The sequence below is a fragment of the Lepidochelys olivacea genome (assembly GCF_965140295.1).
Source record: "Lepidochelys olivacea isolate rLepOli2 genome assembly, chromosome: 5".
NCBI lineage: Eukaryota > Metazoa > Chordata > Testudines > Cheloniidae > Lepidochelys > Lepidochelys olivacea.
The window spans coordinates 26,939,234-26,954,657 of NC_140415.1; the positions used below are offsets into that span (position 1 = coordinate 26,939,234).

Below are 15,424 nucleotides of genomic sequence, written 5' to 3' on the forward strand. Positions count from 1 at the left end.
AGAAATAAGCCTAATTAAGAAGTACTAATTCTTATGCATTTGAAGGCAAGTGGTCATTGTGTGTGTCATCTCCGAACATATTTTTCTGAATTACTAAAGCCACCCCAATGTCTTGTCTCCCTCTGATAATAAGACAGAACTACATTTTTAAAAGAAACGGGCAGTCAGTTTTATCATGATGTAGGGGAGATGGTGTGAGGCTGGCAATGTGTTAACATCTAATATCTATTTTAATAATGCTAAGTTAATAAGAATGTGTTTTAGTATTTTATAAAATGCTTGTAGGATGTTGCATGTATTGTTCTCGCTCAAGTATATTTCATGTTATATTGTATCAGCAAACATTTTCATTGTATATAACCTTGTAACTAAGTAACCCATCAAACAAGAAAGAAGCCTTGTATAATGCAAATAACCATCTCTTACAAGATGATGGTAAATCCTGTTCATTAAATGCAAATGAGCCATTATATGAGATCAAGGATCAAAGATATTAAGTGCATTCCTTCCCCACAGCCTTAACCCCACGAAGAAGAGATGTGTGGGAACTATTGCTGTCAACTTGGTTTCTGAGAGAAGAAGCTATAATATGGACACAAGAAAAATTCTTAATCTCTGGACTGTTTGGACTCTAATGGCAGAAAAACTAAACGAGAAGACAGAGATCCCTACATTTACTCTGGGTAGCCCTAACAACTTTTGGGAAACTGTCAGATTACTACATCTCTGCTACCTTTTGAAATTATAGACTAATTGACCTGTTCATATATTTTTAACCTGCTTTAACCTCTCATTCCTTTTTCTTAACTAATAAATCTTTAATTAGTTTAGTATAGAATTGGCGACTAGAGTTTGTCTTTGATGTGAGATCTAGGATGCAAATCAATCTGGGTGAGTGACTGTTCTCTTGGGTGTAACGTGAATGTTTTGTGATTTTAGGTGCAAATGACCATTTATCACATAGTCCAGCTTGCCTGGGTGGCAAAATAGACTGATTATTTAAGGAGAGAGTCTGTGACTGCATTATAAATCTAGTGTAGTACTTAGGGAGTTCACATTTGTTACTGGGTTGGTGAAATCGAATTATAGAACATACCACCAGCTAGGGTATCTGCCCTGCTTTTTGAGTCTGCCCTGAGGGAGACACTCATGGCTGTGAGTCACTCCAGATAGTGAGTGAGATGGTTCTATAGGGACTCCTCTATAGTGAGGAAAATGGGAGTAACTAGTGAGAGCTGTAACAAATTTAATGATACCCATGTGTACTAGACTTGCTTCACCTGATTTAATTACCAATACCCTGTTCTGGAAAAAATTAAAGATCAGTATTGACTAATCATACCTTGTTGATGTTGAAAATGTTCAAATGTGAAACAGTGGTATATGCTATAAAACATATATTTTATTCCATGTAGTTAACAGTTTTAGTGTCTTAAGCTTGACTTTTCCCCGAGAGGTTTGTTTCTTTGAGTAATCATTTGGGTATCAAAATGACAGAGATTTAAAGGAAATTAGCTATTTTATTGTTTGGGAAAGTTAACCAATAAATTTCAATTAAAATGCTCTACTTTCATCTTTTCATACTTCTGGAATATGTATCTGAAAATGAATTTAATAATACTGTCTCAAAAAGCAGCACCAAGTTTTCATTATTTTACATGGAGATCTAACGGTTGCATGTTCACTCCCTATTTAGAAGCCCGTGCAAGAGAAGAGGAAGCCCATAAAGAAGAAGAACTAAGAAGCCAACATGATGATGATCTTTCAGCAGCTTCAGGCTCAAGTGTGATGGGAGCTTGCTCTGCATTAACTTGCAGGTACCTAGATATAGTGGAAGTATCATACCATCTTACAACTGTTTTGTCTGAAGGGCTGTCTGTACTCTTGAGAGGAGGACAGGGACCACTGAACTTGTGTCCCCAAAACTATGTAAATGGACGTTTTTCACTATAATTTGCAATTATTAATCTACACTTTCTTAATATGGTCTGTCAATTTACAATCGTTTTATGGCTTATAAACACATTGAAGGGCTGTATGCTATTTTGATTGATTGCCATCTTCTCACTGTTGAGGCTTTGTGCACTTGTTTTCTTTATACGTTTGATTCTGCCAATATTTTGTACTTAAAAAAAGTCCAGTAAAAGTCAATGGACATTGGGTCAAATAAATCATAACTGACAAATCAAGGAACAAATAGGTGCTGTTGCCGCCTAAAATTGGATAAAACACATTTGTCCATGTCGACTGGAAAACAAATCAAAATATGTATGTAGCCACTACATGCATGCTACATATAATTATAAAAATATGTAGTTTTGTACCAGTTGCCTTATAGTGCTCACTATAGTTTGGCATGAAAACAAATTTCTATTATAAAATAGTTCTCTCCTGTTGCTATGTGGAAAACCTCACATGAACAGTGGCTGGTGATTTAAGTACCTGACTATACACAAAGTACTGTCAAATGCAGAACATAAACTGAAAAAAAATATAAATATTTTCTCTACACTCTTACCATACTAAAATGCTAATCTTCAGTATTGATACCTTGTTAATGGAAGGCCGAGAGTTACAATTAAACTTGCTGTGACTGATATTAGGTCTGAGACTTGCACAGTATGTGTGAGAGGGAGGTTTAAACGTAAGAGGTAAAGTAGGATGTGAGAGAACACAGAATAATAGAAAATTCTCAAAACACATTTCTTTTGGATAAGGGATTTGAGGAAGAATAGATTTGCTGTGCATGTTGGAAAGTGGGAGAAGGCAAGGGACCCTATTCAGCAATCTGATTCATGCAGATGGACTCTTGTAACTAAAGGGAGTTCCAGTGTTGTTAATGGGCTCTGGGATTGCCGGATTGGGAGCAACGGGAAGACAGGACATGACATAAGAGTCTGATAGAAAAAGTCGGAGCTGTAGTCTGATTCCAGAGTTACATATTACCCTGAAAGTTATGATAAGGTGTTTTGAACTTGATGCTGAAAGAGACAGGAAGCTGGGAAGAGAATGTGTCATTGTGCCCAGTGTTAATCTGGAGGGACAATACATAATAGTGAGAGGCTAGTTAAGGCCCATAATTCAGACCTTGGTACTCTCTTCTGAGACCAAAATTGCACCAAATACAGCAGTCTTTGTGATGCTTGTCATTAAGGAACTGATCCAAGGTTACCAACTTGTCCATTAGCCATCAGATAGTAACTTTTCCCCTCAATATTTAGTCTTTTTGTATTTCAAGTACATTGAGTCATCTAGCCCCACCCCATACTAAAATTAACCTAAGTTCTTGACAGTTTTATGTATATAATACACAAACACATTACTCCTGGGGGAATTCTGCACCACTGCGCATGTGCAGAATTTATATCCCCCACATATTTCTTTGCTTCCCCGCAGAAAAATGACTTTCTGATGGGGAAGCAAAAGGAAGCCACAAGAGCGGTCATGAGACCCTCCCCAACAGTATGGTTCAGATGCCCAGGTCAGCTGGCAGAGAGGTAAATCACTGTGGGGCAGAGAGGCGGGACTGGAAAAGACCCAGCTGGTGGCTCCTAACCTGTGCCGGGCTCAGCTGCTAGCCGCAGCTGGGCTGGGGAGGATGGGACTTCCTCTTCCCTTTCACAGCATCTGGGGCTGTGTCAGACCCACCCCATATTTCTCCCCTGACTGTAGGAAGCTCCGCAAACTCCCCCTTTCTCCCCAAGCTTCCTGCACCCATCGCTTCTCAGCTACAGGAGAAGGGATCACTATACCGGGAGCTGCTTCCCTATCCACCAAACCCCCGTGCATACAGATTCCCTCATACCCAGACCCTCCCGCTTAGGCTTACCACCCCTTTGCACCAAGAACCACCCCCTCCCCGATGAGCTCAAATCCCCCTGCACCTGGACTACCCCAACAAGCCACCTGTACCTGGATTCCCACCCCACTGAGCCCCAACCAGCCGTACCTGGATTCCCACCCCATTGAGCCCCACTCCCCCAGCATCTGGAACCCCCCACTGAGCCTCCCACACCAAGACCCCCTGCTGAGCTATACCCCCCAGACTCTCTGATCCTCCCATGCTGAGCCCCAACCACCTTCACCCCCCTGCAGAGTCCCATTACCATTGCACCCAGAACCCTCCCCAACAAGCCCCTATTCACCAGATCCCCCCTGTACCCAGATCCCCCACTGAACCACCCACACCCAGATTGCCCCACACCTGGATCCCCCCACCCTAAGTCCCTCCACACTTGGATCCTGCCTTCCTGAGCCTGCCTGCCTGCCCGCACCTGGCACAGAGAGGCAGGGCTCTGGGGTGTTTCTGGGGCAAGCTCTGTCCTTGTGCTGTGTCAGGGTTGGGTGCAGCCTAATTGCTGAGTCCATGTCCCAGGGGGGAGCTGCACAGTGATCTCCCACCTCTGTGCAGCCAGTGGCCTGGGTTCCCCAATGCCATGCTGGAACCTCCACATTTATTTGACAGATAAAATTTGCACAATTTTAAAATATTGCACACATAATTTTTAATATTTTGGCATGGAAGCTCTCAGGAATGTGTGTGTGTATGTATGTATTGTGACAAAGCACTGTCCTTGTCTCTGTAGGTCCCACGTTTCCTGGTGGATTTTGCTAGCCTCAGAGGCTCACTGTGACCCTCCACGTAACCCTTCTCTCTCTAGAGGCAAAGGTCACAGCCTACTGAGCCATTTTCATCATAAGCCAGCAAGGGAGGTGAGGAGAGGCTACTCTTCCTTACACAATCTCTGTTGTCTCCCAGTCTCACTGATTAATTCAGGGGGGGAAATGGAGGAGCCCACACCCACCCTCTACTCCAGGCTCCAGCCTAGAGACCCTAATAGTATTAGCTATGGTAGCTGATCTTTTGGAAACAGGACACGTACAATTCTCTGGGCCACTTCCCCACAGCAGCTCCCCACTTCCTCAATATCTCCTTCACCCTTATCTCAGGGCCTCCTTCCTTGTGCCTGTTTTGGTTTGTACTGCTCAGTTTATCCAACAGCACAGCTTCCTCTTACAGCTCCTGACTGACACACCCATCCACCCACCTGACTAACTGGGAGGCTTTTAACTAGTTTCAGCCAGCCCCTGATTGGCTTCAGGTGTCCCAATCAACCTAGTTGTCTTCCCTGCCTTCTGGAAAGATCTTAATTGGCCCCAGGTGTCTTAATTGACCTGGAGCAGCTGCCACTTGCTTATCTTGGTAACAGGGATTTGTTTAGCCTGTGGCTAATATATCCGTCTCCCACTACTTTACTGTAGCCATCTGGCCTTGCCCCATCACAGTTTGTGTGTGTGTGTGTAAAGAGAGAGAAACGAGACAGCTACAGTATGTTGATTCCTAAATTAGCTATGAGGAGAAGGTTCTAATTGTTATGCTATTGGTATATTCATATGCATGCTTTAAGAATTCTGATTATTGTAAGGAGAACACACCTGCTAACATCTAGAAAGCAAAAACCAGTAGATTGTAAATTTACACTAATACATAACAGAGGGGGATGGAGGCATGGAAGGGAAGAGAGTCTTCCAGCATTTTATTACAGCTCTCCATTCTTCTCACTCCTCGCACCCCCTCATCTTTTAGGAGTGAAGGGGCAGCAGAAGATTTTATTCCTTTCATCTCTCCTACGCTTGCAGGGCAGGATCTCCTCTTTACTCTCTTTCAACATTTTGAAAATAGGGATCTACAGTGTACTCTTGATTCTATGTTGGACAAATTGTAAATGTGAAGCAAAGCAAACTATTAGGGTTATAAATTCTTTGAGTCACAGATCATGTCACTGATTTGTTGCATTTCAGCATGTTGTCAGTGCTGACAAATTATAAATACATTGTGGGTTTGTTCAGATGTAAAGAAATTTTGGACTATAATTACAGGGAACATGGTCATACTTGTTAGATAGGCATATCCTGATCATCTAGGACTTTGCATGTCCCTCATTGCTTCAGTGTCTGAGTATTCACTGTCTTCCGTGTTGGGTGGATGGTAGTTGTTCAGTGTAAAGAACTAAACTTGACAGGCTATACGCAAGACACTTGTGTTGTAATATTTCCTGCTTGGTGTGCCATTCTTAACTGGAAGATGTGTTTGAAGATCTGGGAATTCATCTAAGAGTTGAGAAATTTAGATTTGTACTCAGAATAGTGCAGATTGGAACATCTTTCTTAAATCTGACTTTAAAATAACGTGTATGTGTTTAATTCTTGTTCTAAAAGACTGACTTGAACTTTCCAATCACGTTGAGTAATCTTTTATTTGTGTTTACTGATAAAATTAGGGCTGTCAAGTGATTAAAAAAATTAATCATGATTAATCACACAATTAAAAAAATTGCGATTAATCACACTGTTTAAACAATAATAGAATACCATTTATTTAACTAGTTTTGGATGTTTTCTACGTTTTCAAATATATTGATTTCACTTACAACACAGAATACAAAGTGCACAGTGCTCACGTAATAGTTATTTTTGATTAAAATATTTGCACTGTGAAAGAGAGAGAAAAGAAATAGTATTTTCAATTCACCTAATACAAGTACTGTAGTGCAATCTCTTTATCATGAAAGTTGAACTTACAAATTTAGAATTATGTACAAAAAAGAACTGCATTCAAAAATAAAACAATGTAAAACTTCTGCGCCTACAAGTCCACTCAGTCCTACTTCTTGTTCAGCCAATCACTAAGAGGAACAAGTTTGTTTACATTTGCAGGAGCTAATGCTGCCCACTTCTTGTTTACGATATCACCAGAAAGTTAAAACACGCATTTGCGTGGCACTATTGTAGCTGGCATTGCAAGGTATTTATGTGCCAGATGCAATAAAGATTTATATGCCCCTTCATTCTTCAACCACCATTCGAGAGGACATGCTGATAACGGGTTCTGCTCGATAACCATCCGGAGCAGTGCGGACAGTCACATGTTCATTTTCGTTATTGGCGTCAGTCAGCTGCTACCAGTAGAAGGTTGATTTTCTTTTTTGGTGGTTCGGGTTCTGTAGTTTCCGCATCAGAGTATTGCTTTTTAAGACGTCTGAAAGCATGCGCTACCCCTTGTCCCTCTCAGATTTTGAAAGGCACTTCAGATTCTTAAATCTTGGGTCGAATGATGTAGCTATCTTTAGAAATCTCACATTGATACCCTCTTTTTATTTTGTCAAATCTGCCGTGAAAGTGTTCTTAAAATGAACAACATGTGCTGGTCATCGTCGGAAACTGCTATAACATAAAATATATGGCAGAATGCAGGCAGGAGACGTACAATTCTCTCCCAAGGAGTTTAGTCATAAATTTAATTAATGCATTATTTTTTTACGAGCATCATCAGATTGGAAGCATATCCTCTAGAATGGTGGCCGAAGCATGAAGGAGCGTATGAATGTTTAGCATATTTGGCACGTAAAGACCTTGCAATGCTGGCTACAAAATTTGCCATGCGAATGCCTGTTCTCACTTTCAGGTGACATTGTAAACAAGAAACGGGCAGCATTATATCCTGTAAATGTAAACAAACTTATTTGTCTTAACAATTGGCTGAACAAGAAGTAGGAATGAGTGGACTTGTAGGTTCTAAAGTTTTTACATTGTTTTGTTTCTGGGTGCAGTTATGTAACAAAAAAATCTACATTTGTAAGTTGCACTTTCATGATAAAGAGATTGCACTACAGTACTTGTATGAGGTGAACTGAAAAATACTATTTCCTGTTTGCCAGTTTTACAGTGCAAATATTTGTAATAAAAATAACAATATAAAGTGAGCATTGTCTGCTTTGTATACTGTGTTGTAATTGAAATCAATATATTTGAAAATGTAGGAAAACATCCAAAATAGTTAATAAATTTCAATTGGTATTCTGTTGTTTAACAGTGCAATTAAAATTGTGATTAATCATGATTAAATTTTTTATCACAATTAATTTTTTTGAGTTAATTGTATGAGTTAACTGTTTTTGTTCAGAACAGACCTGTTGTTAAATTATAAGCTTTCTAGGGCACGGGCTGTCTCTTTTGATGTGTTTGTATATTACCTAACATACAATGGGACCTTGAACTTGATAGGGACCTCTGATTTTTTTTTTTTTTAAAGCACTTTATCTGTATTGGGAGTATTAATTTTACAAGTAATAAAATTTTTTACGCACAATACTTAATTTATTTTATTGTTTTTGCAATGGTGTAACTGCTGTTAGCACAACTGGGAAGTGGGTAACTGCTTTTGTAGAGCCAGCAGAGGGAGCACAAGAACATTTATTTTTAGTAGCTTCTATGTGACCAGTAATAGTGGTACAGTTTTACTTTTCAAAAATGTCTTCGTGATTAAATTATGTGTGTTTGCACAATTCCTGTGGACTTCAATGGATGTTCCCTGTGTGAAATGGTAATAGCACAGGGATCGGCAGCCTTTGGCACGCAGCCCATCCACTGACAGGCTGGGATGGCTTGTTTACCTGCAGCATCCGCAGGTTCGGCCGATCACAGCTACCACTGGCCTCTGTTCACCGTCCCTGGCCAATGGGGGATGTGGGAAGTGGCGTGGGCCACGGGATGTGCTTGCCGCTGCTTCCCGCAGCCCACATTGGCGGGGGAGGGCGAACCCGCAGCCAGTGGGAGCTGTGATGGGCCGAACCTGTAGATGCCACAGCTAAACAAACCATCCCGGACTGCCAGCGGCTTTCCCTGACAGGCCACTTGCCAAAGGTTGCCAATCCCTGTAATAGCACATGATCTTTACACTCCAGAGGCTACACTAGGAGATTACAGTGGAGATTGAGTATTTGGTCTAAAGTGCATGATCTCCTCTGCTTTAAGTTTTAAGGGTTGTAAAGCTTATACTGTATTTTGCATTTTCTCTGCCTTATTCTCTATTGCTTCTCCCTACAAATTTAGAATTATGTACAAAAAAGAACTGCATTCAAAAATAAAACAATGTAAAACTTCTGCGCCTACAAGTCCACTCAGTCCTACTTCTTGTTCAGCCAATCGCTAAGAGGAACAAGTTTGTTTACATTTGCAGGAGCTAATGCTGCCCACTTCTTGTTTACGATATCACCAGAAAGTTAAAACACGCATTTGCGTGGCACTATTGTAGCTGGCATTGCAAGGTATTTATGTGCCAGATGCAATAAAGATTTATATGTCCCTTCATTCTTCCTCGCTTTACACCTGTGCACAGTGAGTCTGAAACATTACCATTTTGATTTACTACTGCTTTACACAGGTATAAAATGCCTGCACAAGGTGCCAGGTACTGGAGAATCAGGCCCTAAAGTGATATATAATTAAGTACTGCTGTGACTGTAGACATTGAAAGCATATTAATATACCACCATTAATTAAAAAAAAAATTTAACTTTTTCTATTCTCCCGTGCAGTGATCCCTTGGTTGGCTGCTTTAGCACATATTTCACCATACCTACCTACCAACTTCACAATGGTATTCTGTTCTCCCTAGATTCTTTCATTGTGCCTGCCACTACAGTATCTTTTTTTTTTTTTTTTGCAAGTTTTGTAAATTGCTGTGAAGATTGTGGTGGACCTGTCTCTGCTCCCATTGAAGATAGTAGGAGTTTTGCCATTGACTTCAATGAGAGCAAAGTTAGGCCAATGTGGCGTGCTTCTGAAAACCACTCTAGAAATGCTGCATGTTACTTAAATAACCGTTTTTGCAATTCTTCCATACAGAGAGACAGAAAGTAGTGACAGTGAAGATGGTTCAAATGAAGAATTAATTGGTCCTCCTTTGCCATGCCAAACTTCCATTCAAGGACCAGCAGAGGATACTGATGATGATGAATTTATTGGGCCACCACTTCCACCAGGGTATAAAGACAGTGATGATGATGATGACGACATGCAAGAGGAAGATAATGTAAGTATTGTTTTTTTCCTAAATAAGGTATATATGTTTCAATATGCTGTGCAGATCTTCACATGTAACTAACTATTCTTTCTGTACAACTTAAATCAGTAGTTCTCAACCACGGGTACATGTAGCCCTGGGGGTACGCAGCAGTCTTCCAGGGGGTACATCAACTCATCTAGATATTTGCCTAGTTTTACAAAAGCACTAGCAAAGCACTAAAAAAGCACTAGCAAAGTCAGTACAAACTAAAATTTCATATAAACAAAATGAGAAAGTAAGCAATTTTTCAGTAATAGTGTGCTGTGAAACTTTTGTATTCTTATTTCTGATTTTGTTAGCAAATAGTTTTTAAGTGAGGTGAAACTTGGGGTACACAAGACAAATCAGACTCCTGAAAGGAGTATAGTAGTCTGGAAAGGTTGAGAGCCACTGGCTTAAATGGTGCTGCTGCTGTTTGTAGGTCCAAGACTTTTTGTTTTTCTAGTAGCTGTTTACCAAATCCATGTAATCTTTTTTTTCTATAGTAAAAAAAACCCTTGAATGCTTTAAACATACACACAGCCATGTCAGTATTCCAATGTCAGTATTCCAGAACAACCCAGCAGTACAATCCTGTGTGTGTGTGTAATAGATGGGGGGAAATTAACTAAGGATATGGATTTATGTTTCAGGTCTCAAAAGGGCTATCATACACTTGGCGAGAGACTTAAGTTATAGAAAATTGTTTGCATCCTGTTGTTAAATGTGCAGTATGGTATTGCAGAATCCCTTCCACTCAACACTCTTTTTTGATAGATTTTTAATATCTCCTTCTCCCCAACCATGGCACAAAATATTTTTCTGCTTTTTGAAGACGTATCTCCTTTAATGTCATTGTTGTAAAGAAACAAACTGGGACGCTATTGCAGGGAAAAATTAGTTTCATATGCTAAGTTCAATGGTTTTATTTCTAGTTGTTTCCATAATGTAAATGTGATTAGTAACACACGAAAAGCAACTAGTAACTGCAAAATCACTTCTCAATCTGTTTATCTTTAGTATTGTTTGCTTATTGAAGCAGTGAATATAATCCTTTCCCAAATAAGAGGCCCAAATTCAGACAGAGTAAGTTTGCCAAAAATGTTTGGGGGGGTAGGAAAAATACCACTGCAAATAAGTCTGATTATTTTTTTTCTTCAAATCCAAATAAATAACAGAACAGCTTGTTCCAGTCTGGAAGGGAATGGTAAATTCAGGATTAGAGAAAAACATAGCCTGTTTTTTGTTTGCTTTTAAATATGAAGAGACTGGATATTGCACATGTTCTGTTGACAGGGGCTTATTGCTGCATAATCAGTTGGGGGTTTGGTCCACCTGCTTTTTCAAATCTCCTTGAACTGGAGATTTTATGACGTTTCCAATGTTCTTTGGTAGCTGCCATAACAGAAAATAGTTTCACTTGTGATGTTTTGGTTCTCTGCCTATATAAAACCTAGTTGTGCAGAAAAATAAAAATAAACAAAGTGCCCTTCTCCCATAATTAAGTGGGGTTTATTTTGTTTGGTGGGGGGATTCTGTGTAAGTTTTGAGTAAAAGTTGTGGATGATTTTAATTTTATCTGAAACTGTTTGCCTTATTCCAAGTGAACCAAGATATATATACAAGATCAGATCTACTGGCTGAACTACAGTCAGCCTCACCTCAGTTCCTGGAAAAATCATGGAGCAGGTCCTCAAGGAATCAATTCTGAAGCACTTGGACGAGAGGAAAGTGATCAGGAACAGTCAGCGTGGATTCACCAAGGGAAAGTCATGCCTGACTAATCTAATTGCCTTCTATGATGAGATAACTGGCTCTGTGGATGAGGGGAAAGCAGTGGACGTGTTGTTCCTTGACTTCAGCAAAGCTTTTGACATGGTCTCCCACAGAATTCTTGCCAGCAAGTTAAGGAAGTATGGGCTGGATGAATGGACTATAAGGTGGATAGAAAGTTGGCTAGATCATCGGGCTCAACGGGTAGTGATCAATGGCTCCATGTCTAGTTGGCAGCCGGTATCAAGCGGAGTGCCCCAAGAGTCGGTTCTGAGGCTGGTTTTGTTCAATATCTTCATTAATGATCTGGAGGATGGTGTGGATTGCACCCTCAGCAAGTTTGCAGATGACACTAAACTGGGAGGAGAGGTAGATATGCTGGAGGTTAGGGATAGGATACAGAGGGACCTAGACAAATTGGAGGATTGGGCCAAAAGAAATCTGATGAGGTTCAACAAAGACAAGTGCAGAGTCCTGCACTTAGGACGGAAGAATCCAATGCACCACTACAGACTAGGGACCGAATGGCTCGGCAGCAGTTCTGCAGAAAAGGACCTAGGGGTGACAGTGGACGAGAAGCTGGATATGAGTCAACAGTGTGCCCTTGTTGCCAAGAAGGCCAATGGCCTTTTGGGATGTATATGTAGGGGATTTGCTAGCAGATCGAGGGACGTGATTGTTCCCTATGTTTGACATTGGTGAGGCCTCATCTGGAGTACTGTGTCCAGTTTTGGGCCCCACACTACAAGAAGGATGTGGAAAAATTGGAGAACGTCCAGCGGAGGGCAACAAAAATGATTAGGGGACTGGAACACATGACTTAAGAGGAGAGGCTGAGGGAACTGGGATTGTTTAGTCTGTATAAGAGAAGAACGAGGGGGGGGGGATTTGATAGCTGCTTTCAACTCCCTGAAAGGGGGTTCCAAAGAGGATGGCTCTAAATCATGGCTCTCGTGGGATTGTCCCCGTCCTCTTCTCCAAAAACAAACAAACAAAACCCTAAAACAAAACTACCCCCACCCCTGCCCTAGGACAGAGCGAGAAAGCAGTTCCACACGCCCGAACGCTTCAGCTCTCCTGTCAGCACTTCTCGAGTTTGTAACTACTCTGTAGCACTGAATAGTTGAAGCCACGCATAGCAAAACAGCTAGGCTTGGGAACTCAAGTCCTGCAAGAATATCTAATCCCAGGGGAATGAAAAGTTCTGCTGCTAGAAGTTCTAAAGATTTCAGTGTACACTAAATTAAATTAAAATAGTGTAAACTTTAAATCATGTTTTTATACATTGCCAACTAAAACCACATTTAAACCTCATGTCTCTCAATTTCACTAATGTACAACAGAAGAAGGATGTGGAAATACCTTTATAAATACTTCTTTCCTTAATTATTCCACTTCCCCCACACGTGTCTGCATCTTAGTGTCTTTCTTTCCTGTCACCCTTTTTATTTGTTTTTAACCACAACAGAGGTGTGAATAACACAAAGTATAAACCACGAGCAGCCCTTGTGGCACCGTAGAGACTAACAAATTTATTTTGAATGCCAGAGTTGGAAGGGACCTCTGGAGGTCATCTAGTCCAACCCCCTGCCCAGAGCAGGACCAATCCCCAACTAAATCATCCCAGCCAGGGCTTTGTCGAACCTGACCTTAAAAACTTCTAAGGAAGGGGTTTCCACCACCTCCCTAGGTAACACATTCCAGTGTTTCACCACCCTCCTAGTGAAAAAGTTTTCCTAATATCCAACCTAAATCTCCCCTACTGCAACTTGAGACCATTACTCCTTGTCCTGTCATCTGCTGTTACTGAGAATAGTCTAGATCCATCCTCTTTGGATCCACCTTTCAGTTAAAAGCAGCTCTCAAATCCCCCCTCATTCTTCTCTTCCGTAGACTAAACAATCCCAGTTCCCTCAGCCTCTCCTCATAAGTCATGTGTTCCAGTCCCCTAATCATTTTTGTTGCCCTTCGCTGGACTCTCTCCAATTTCTCCACATCCTTCTTGTAGTGTGGGGCCCAAAACTGAACACAGTACTCCAGATGAGGCCTCACCAATGTCGAATAGAGGGGAACGATCACATCCCTCGATCTGCTGGCTATGCCCCTACTTATACACCCCAAAATGCCATTGGCCTTCTTGGCAACGAGGGCACACTGTTGACTCATATCCAGCTTCTCGTCCACTGTCACCCCTAGGTCCTTTTCTGCAGAACTGCTGCCTAGCCATTCGGTCCCAAGTCTGTAGCGGTGCATTGGATTCTTCCGTCCTAACTGCAGGACTCTGCACTTGTCCTTGTTGAACCTCATCAGATTACTTTTAGCCCAATCCTCTAATTTGTCTAGGGCCCTCTGTATGCTATCCCTACCCTCCTGCGTATCTACCTCTCTCCCGTTTAGTGTCATCTGCAAACTTGCTGAGGGTGCAATCCATACCATCCTCCAGGTCATTTATGAAGATATTGAACAAAACCGGCCCTAGGACCAACCCTTGGGGTACTCCACTTGATACCAGCTGCCAACTAGACATGGAGCCATTGATCACTACCCGTTGAGCCCGACAATCTAGCCAACTTTCTATCCATCTTATAGTCCATTCATCCAGCCCATACTTCTTTAACTTGCTGGCAAGAATACTATGGGAGACAGTGTCAAAAGCTTTGCTAAAATCAAGGAACAACACGTCCACTGCTTTCCCTTCATCCACAGAACCAATTATCTCATCATAGAAGGCAATTAGATTAGTCAGGCATGACTTTTCCTTGGTGAATCCATGCTGACTGTTCCTGATCACTTTCCTCTCATCTGAGTGCTTCAGAATTGGTTCCTTGAGGACATGCTCCATGATTTTTCCAGAGACTGAGGTGAGGCTGACTGGCCTGTCGTTCCCAGGATCCTCCTCCTTCCCTTTTTTTAAAGATTGGCACTACATTAGCCTTTTTCCAGTCGTCTGGGACTTCTCCTGATCGCCATGAGTTTTCAAAGATAGTGGCCAATGGCTCTGCAATCACATCCGCCAACTCCTTTAGCACTCTCGGATGCAACGCATCCGGCCCAATGGACTTGTGCACGTCCAGTTTTTCTAAATAGTCCCGAACCACTTCTTTCTTCACAGACGGCTGGTCACCTCCTCCCCATGCTGTGCTTCCCAGTGCAGTAGTCTGGGAGCTGACCTTGTTCGTGAAGACAGAGGCAAAAAAGGCATTGAATACATAAGCTTTTTCCACATCCTCTGTCACTAAGTTGCCTCCCTCATTCAGTAAGGGACCCACACTTTCCTTGGCTTTCTTCTTGTTTCCAACATACCTGAAGAAACCCTTCTTGTTACTCTTAACATCCCTCGCTAGCTGCAACTCCAGGTGTGATTTAGCCTTCCAGATTTCATTTCTATATGCCCGAGCAATATTTATATACTCATCCCTGGTCATTTGTCCAATCTTCCACTTCTTGTAAGCCTCTTTTTTGTGTTTAAGATCAGCAAGGATTTCATTGTTAAGCCAAGCTGGTCGCCTGCCATATTTACTATTCTTTCTACACATCGGGATGGTTTGTCCCTGTAACCACAATAAGGATTCTTTAAAATACAGTCCATGGGTCCAGATCTAATGCATCCAAGGGTGCTGAGAGAGTTGGCTGATGTGATTGCAGAGCCATTGGCCATTATCTTTGAAAATTGATGGTGATCACAATTGGAAAAAGGCAAATATAGTGCCCACATTTAAAAAAGGGAAGAAAGAGAACCTGGGGAACTACAGACTGGTCAGCCTC

The 15,424-nt window shown here is 41.4% G+C and overlaps 1 protein-coding gene across 2 annotated transcripts in view; it reads left to right on the plus strand.

Annotated features, from left to right (window-relative positions):
- WDR70 (WD repeat domain 70) overlaps positions 1 to 15,424 on the plus strand; it is a 272,758-nt gene that overhangs the window by 18,825 nt on the left and 238,509 nt on the right. For both annotated transcript variants that reach the window (XM_084628341.1, XM_084628340.1), the window contains exons 4-5: positions 1,697 to 1,817; positions 9,688 to 9,874. In XM_084628341.1, the coding sequence (XP_084484467.1) occupies positions 1,697 to 1,817; positions 9,688 to 9,874 (308 nt within the window). The remainder of the gene's footprint in view (positions 1 to 1,696; positions 1,818 to 9,687; positions 9,875 to 15,424) is intronic.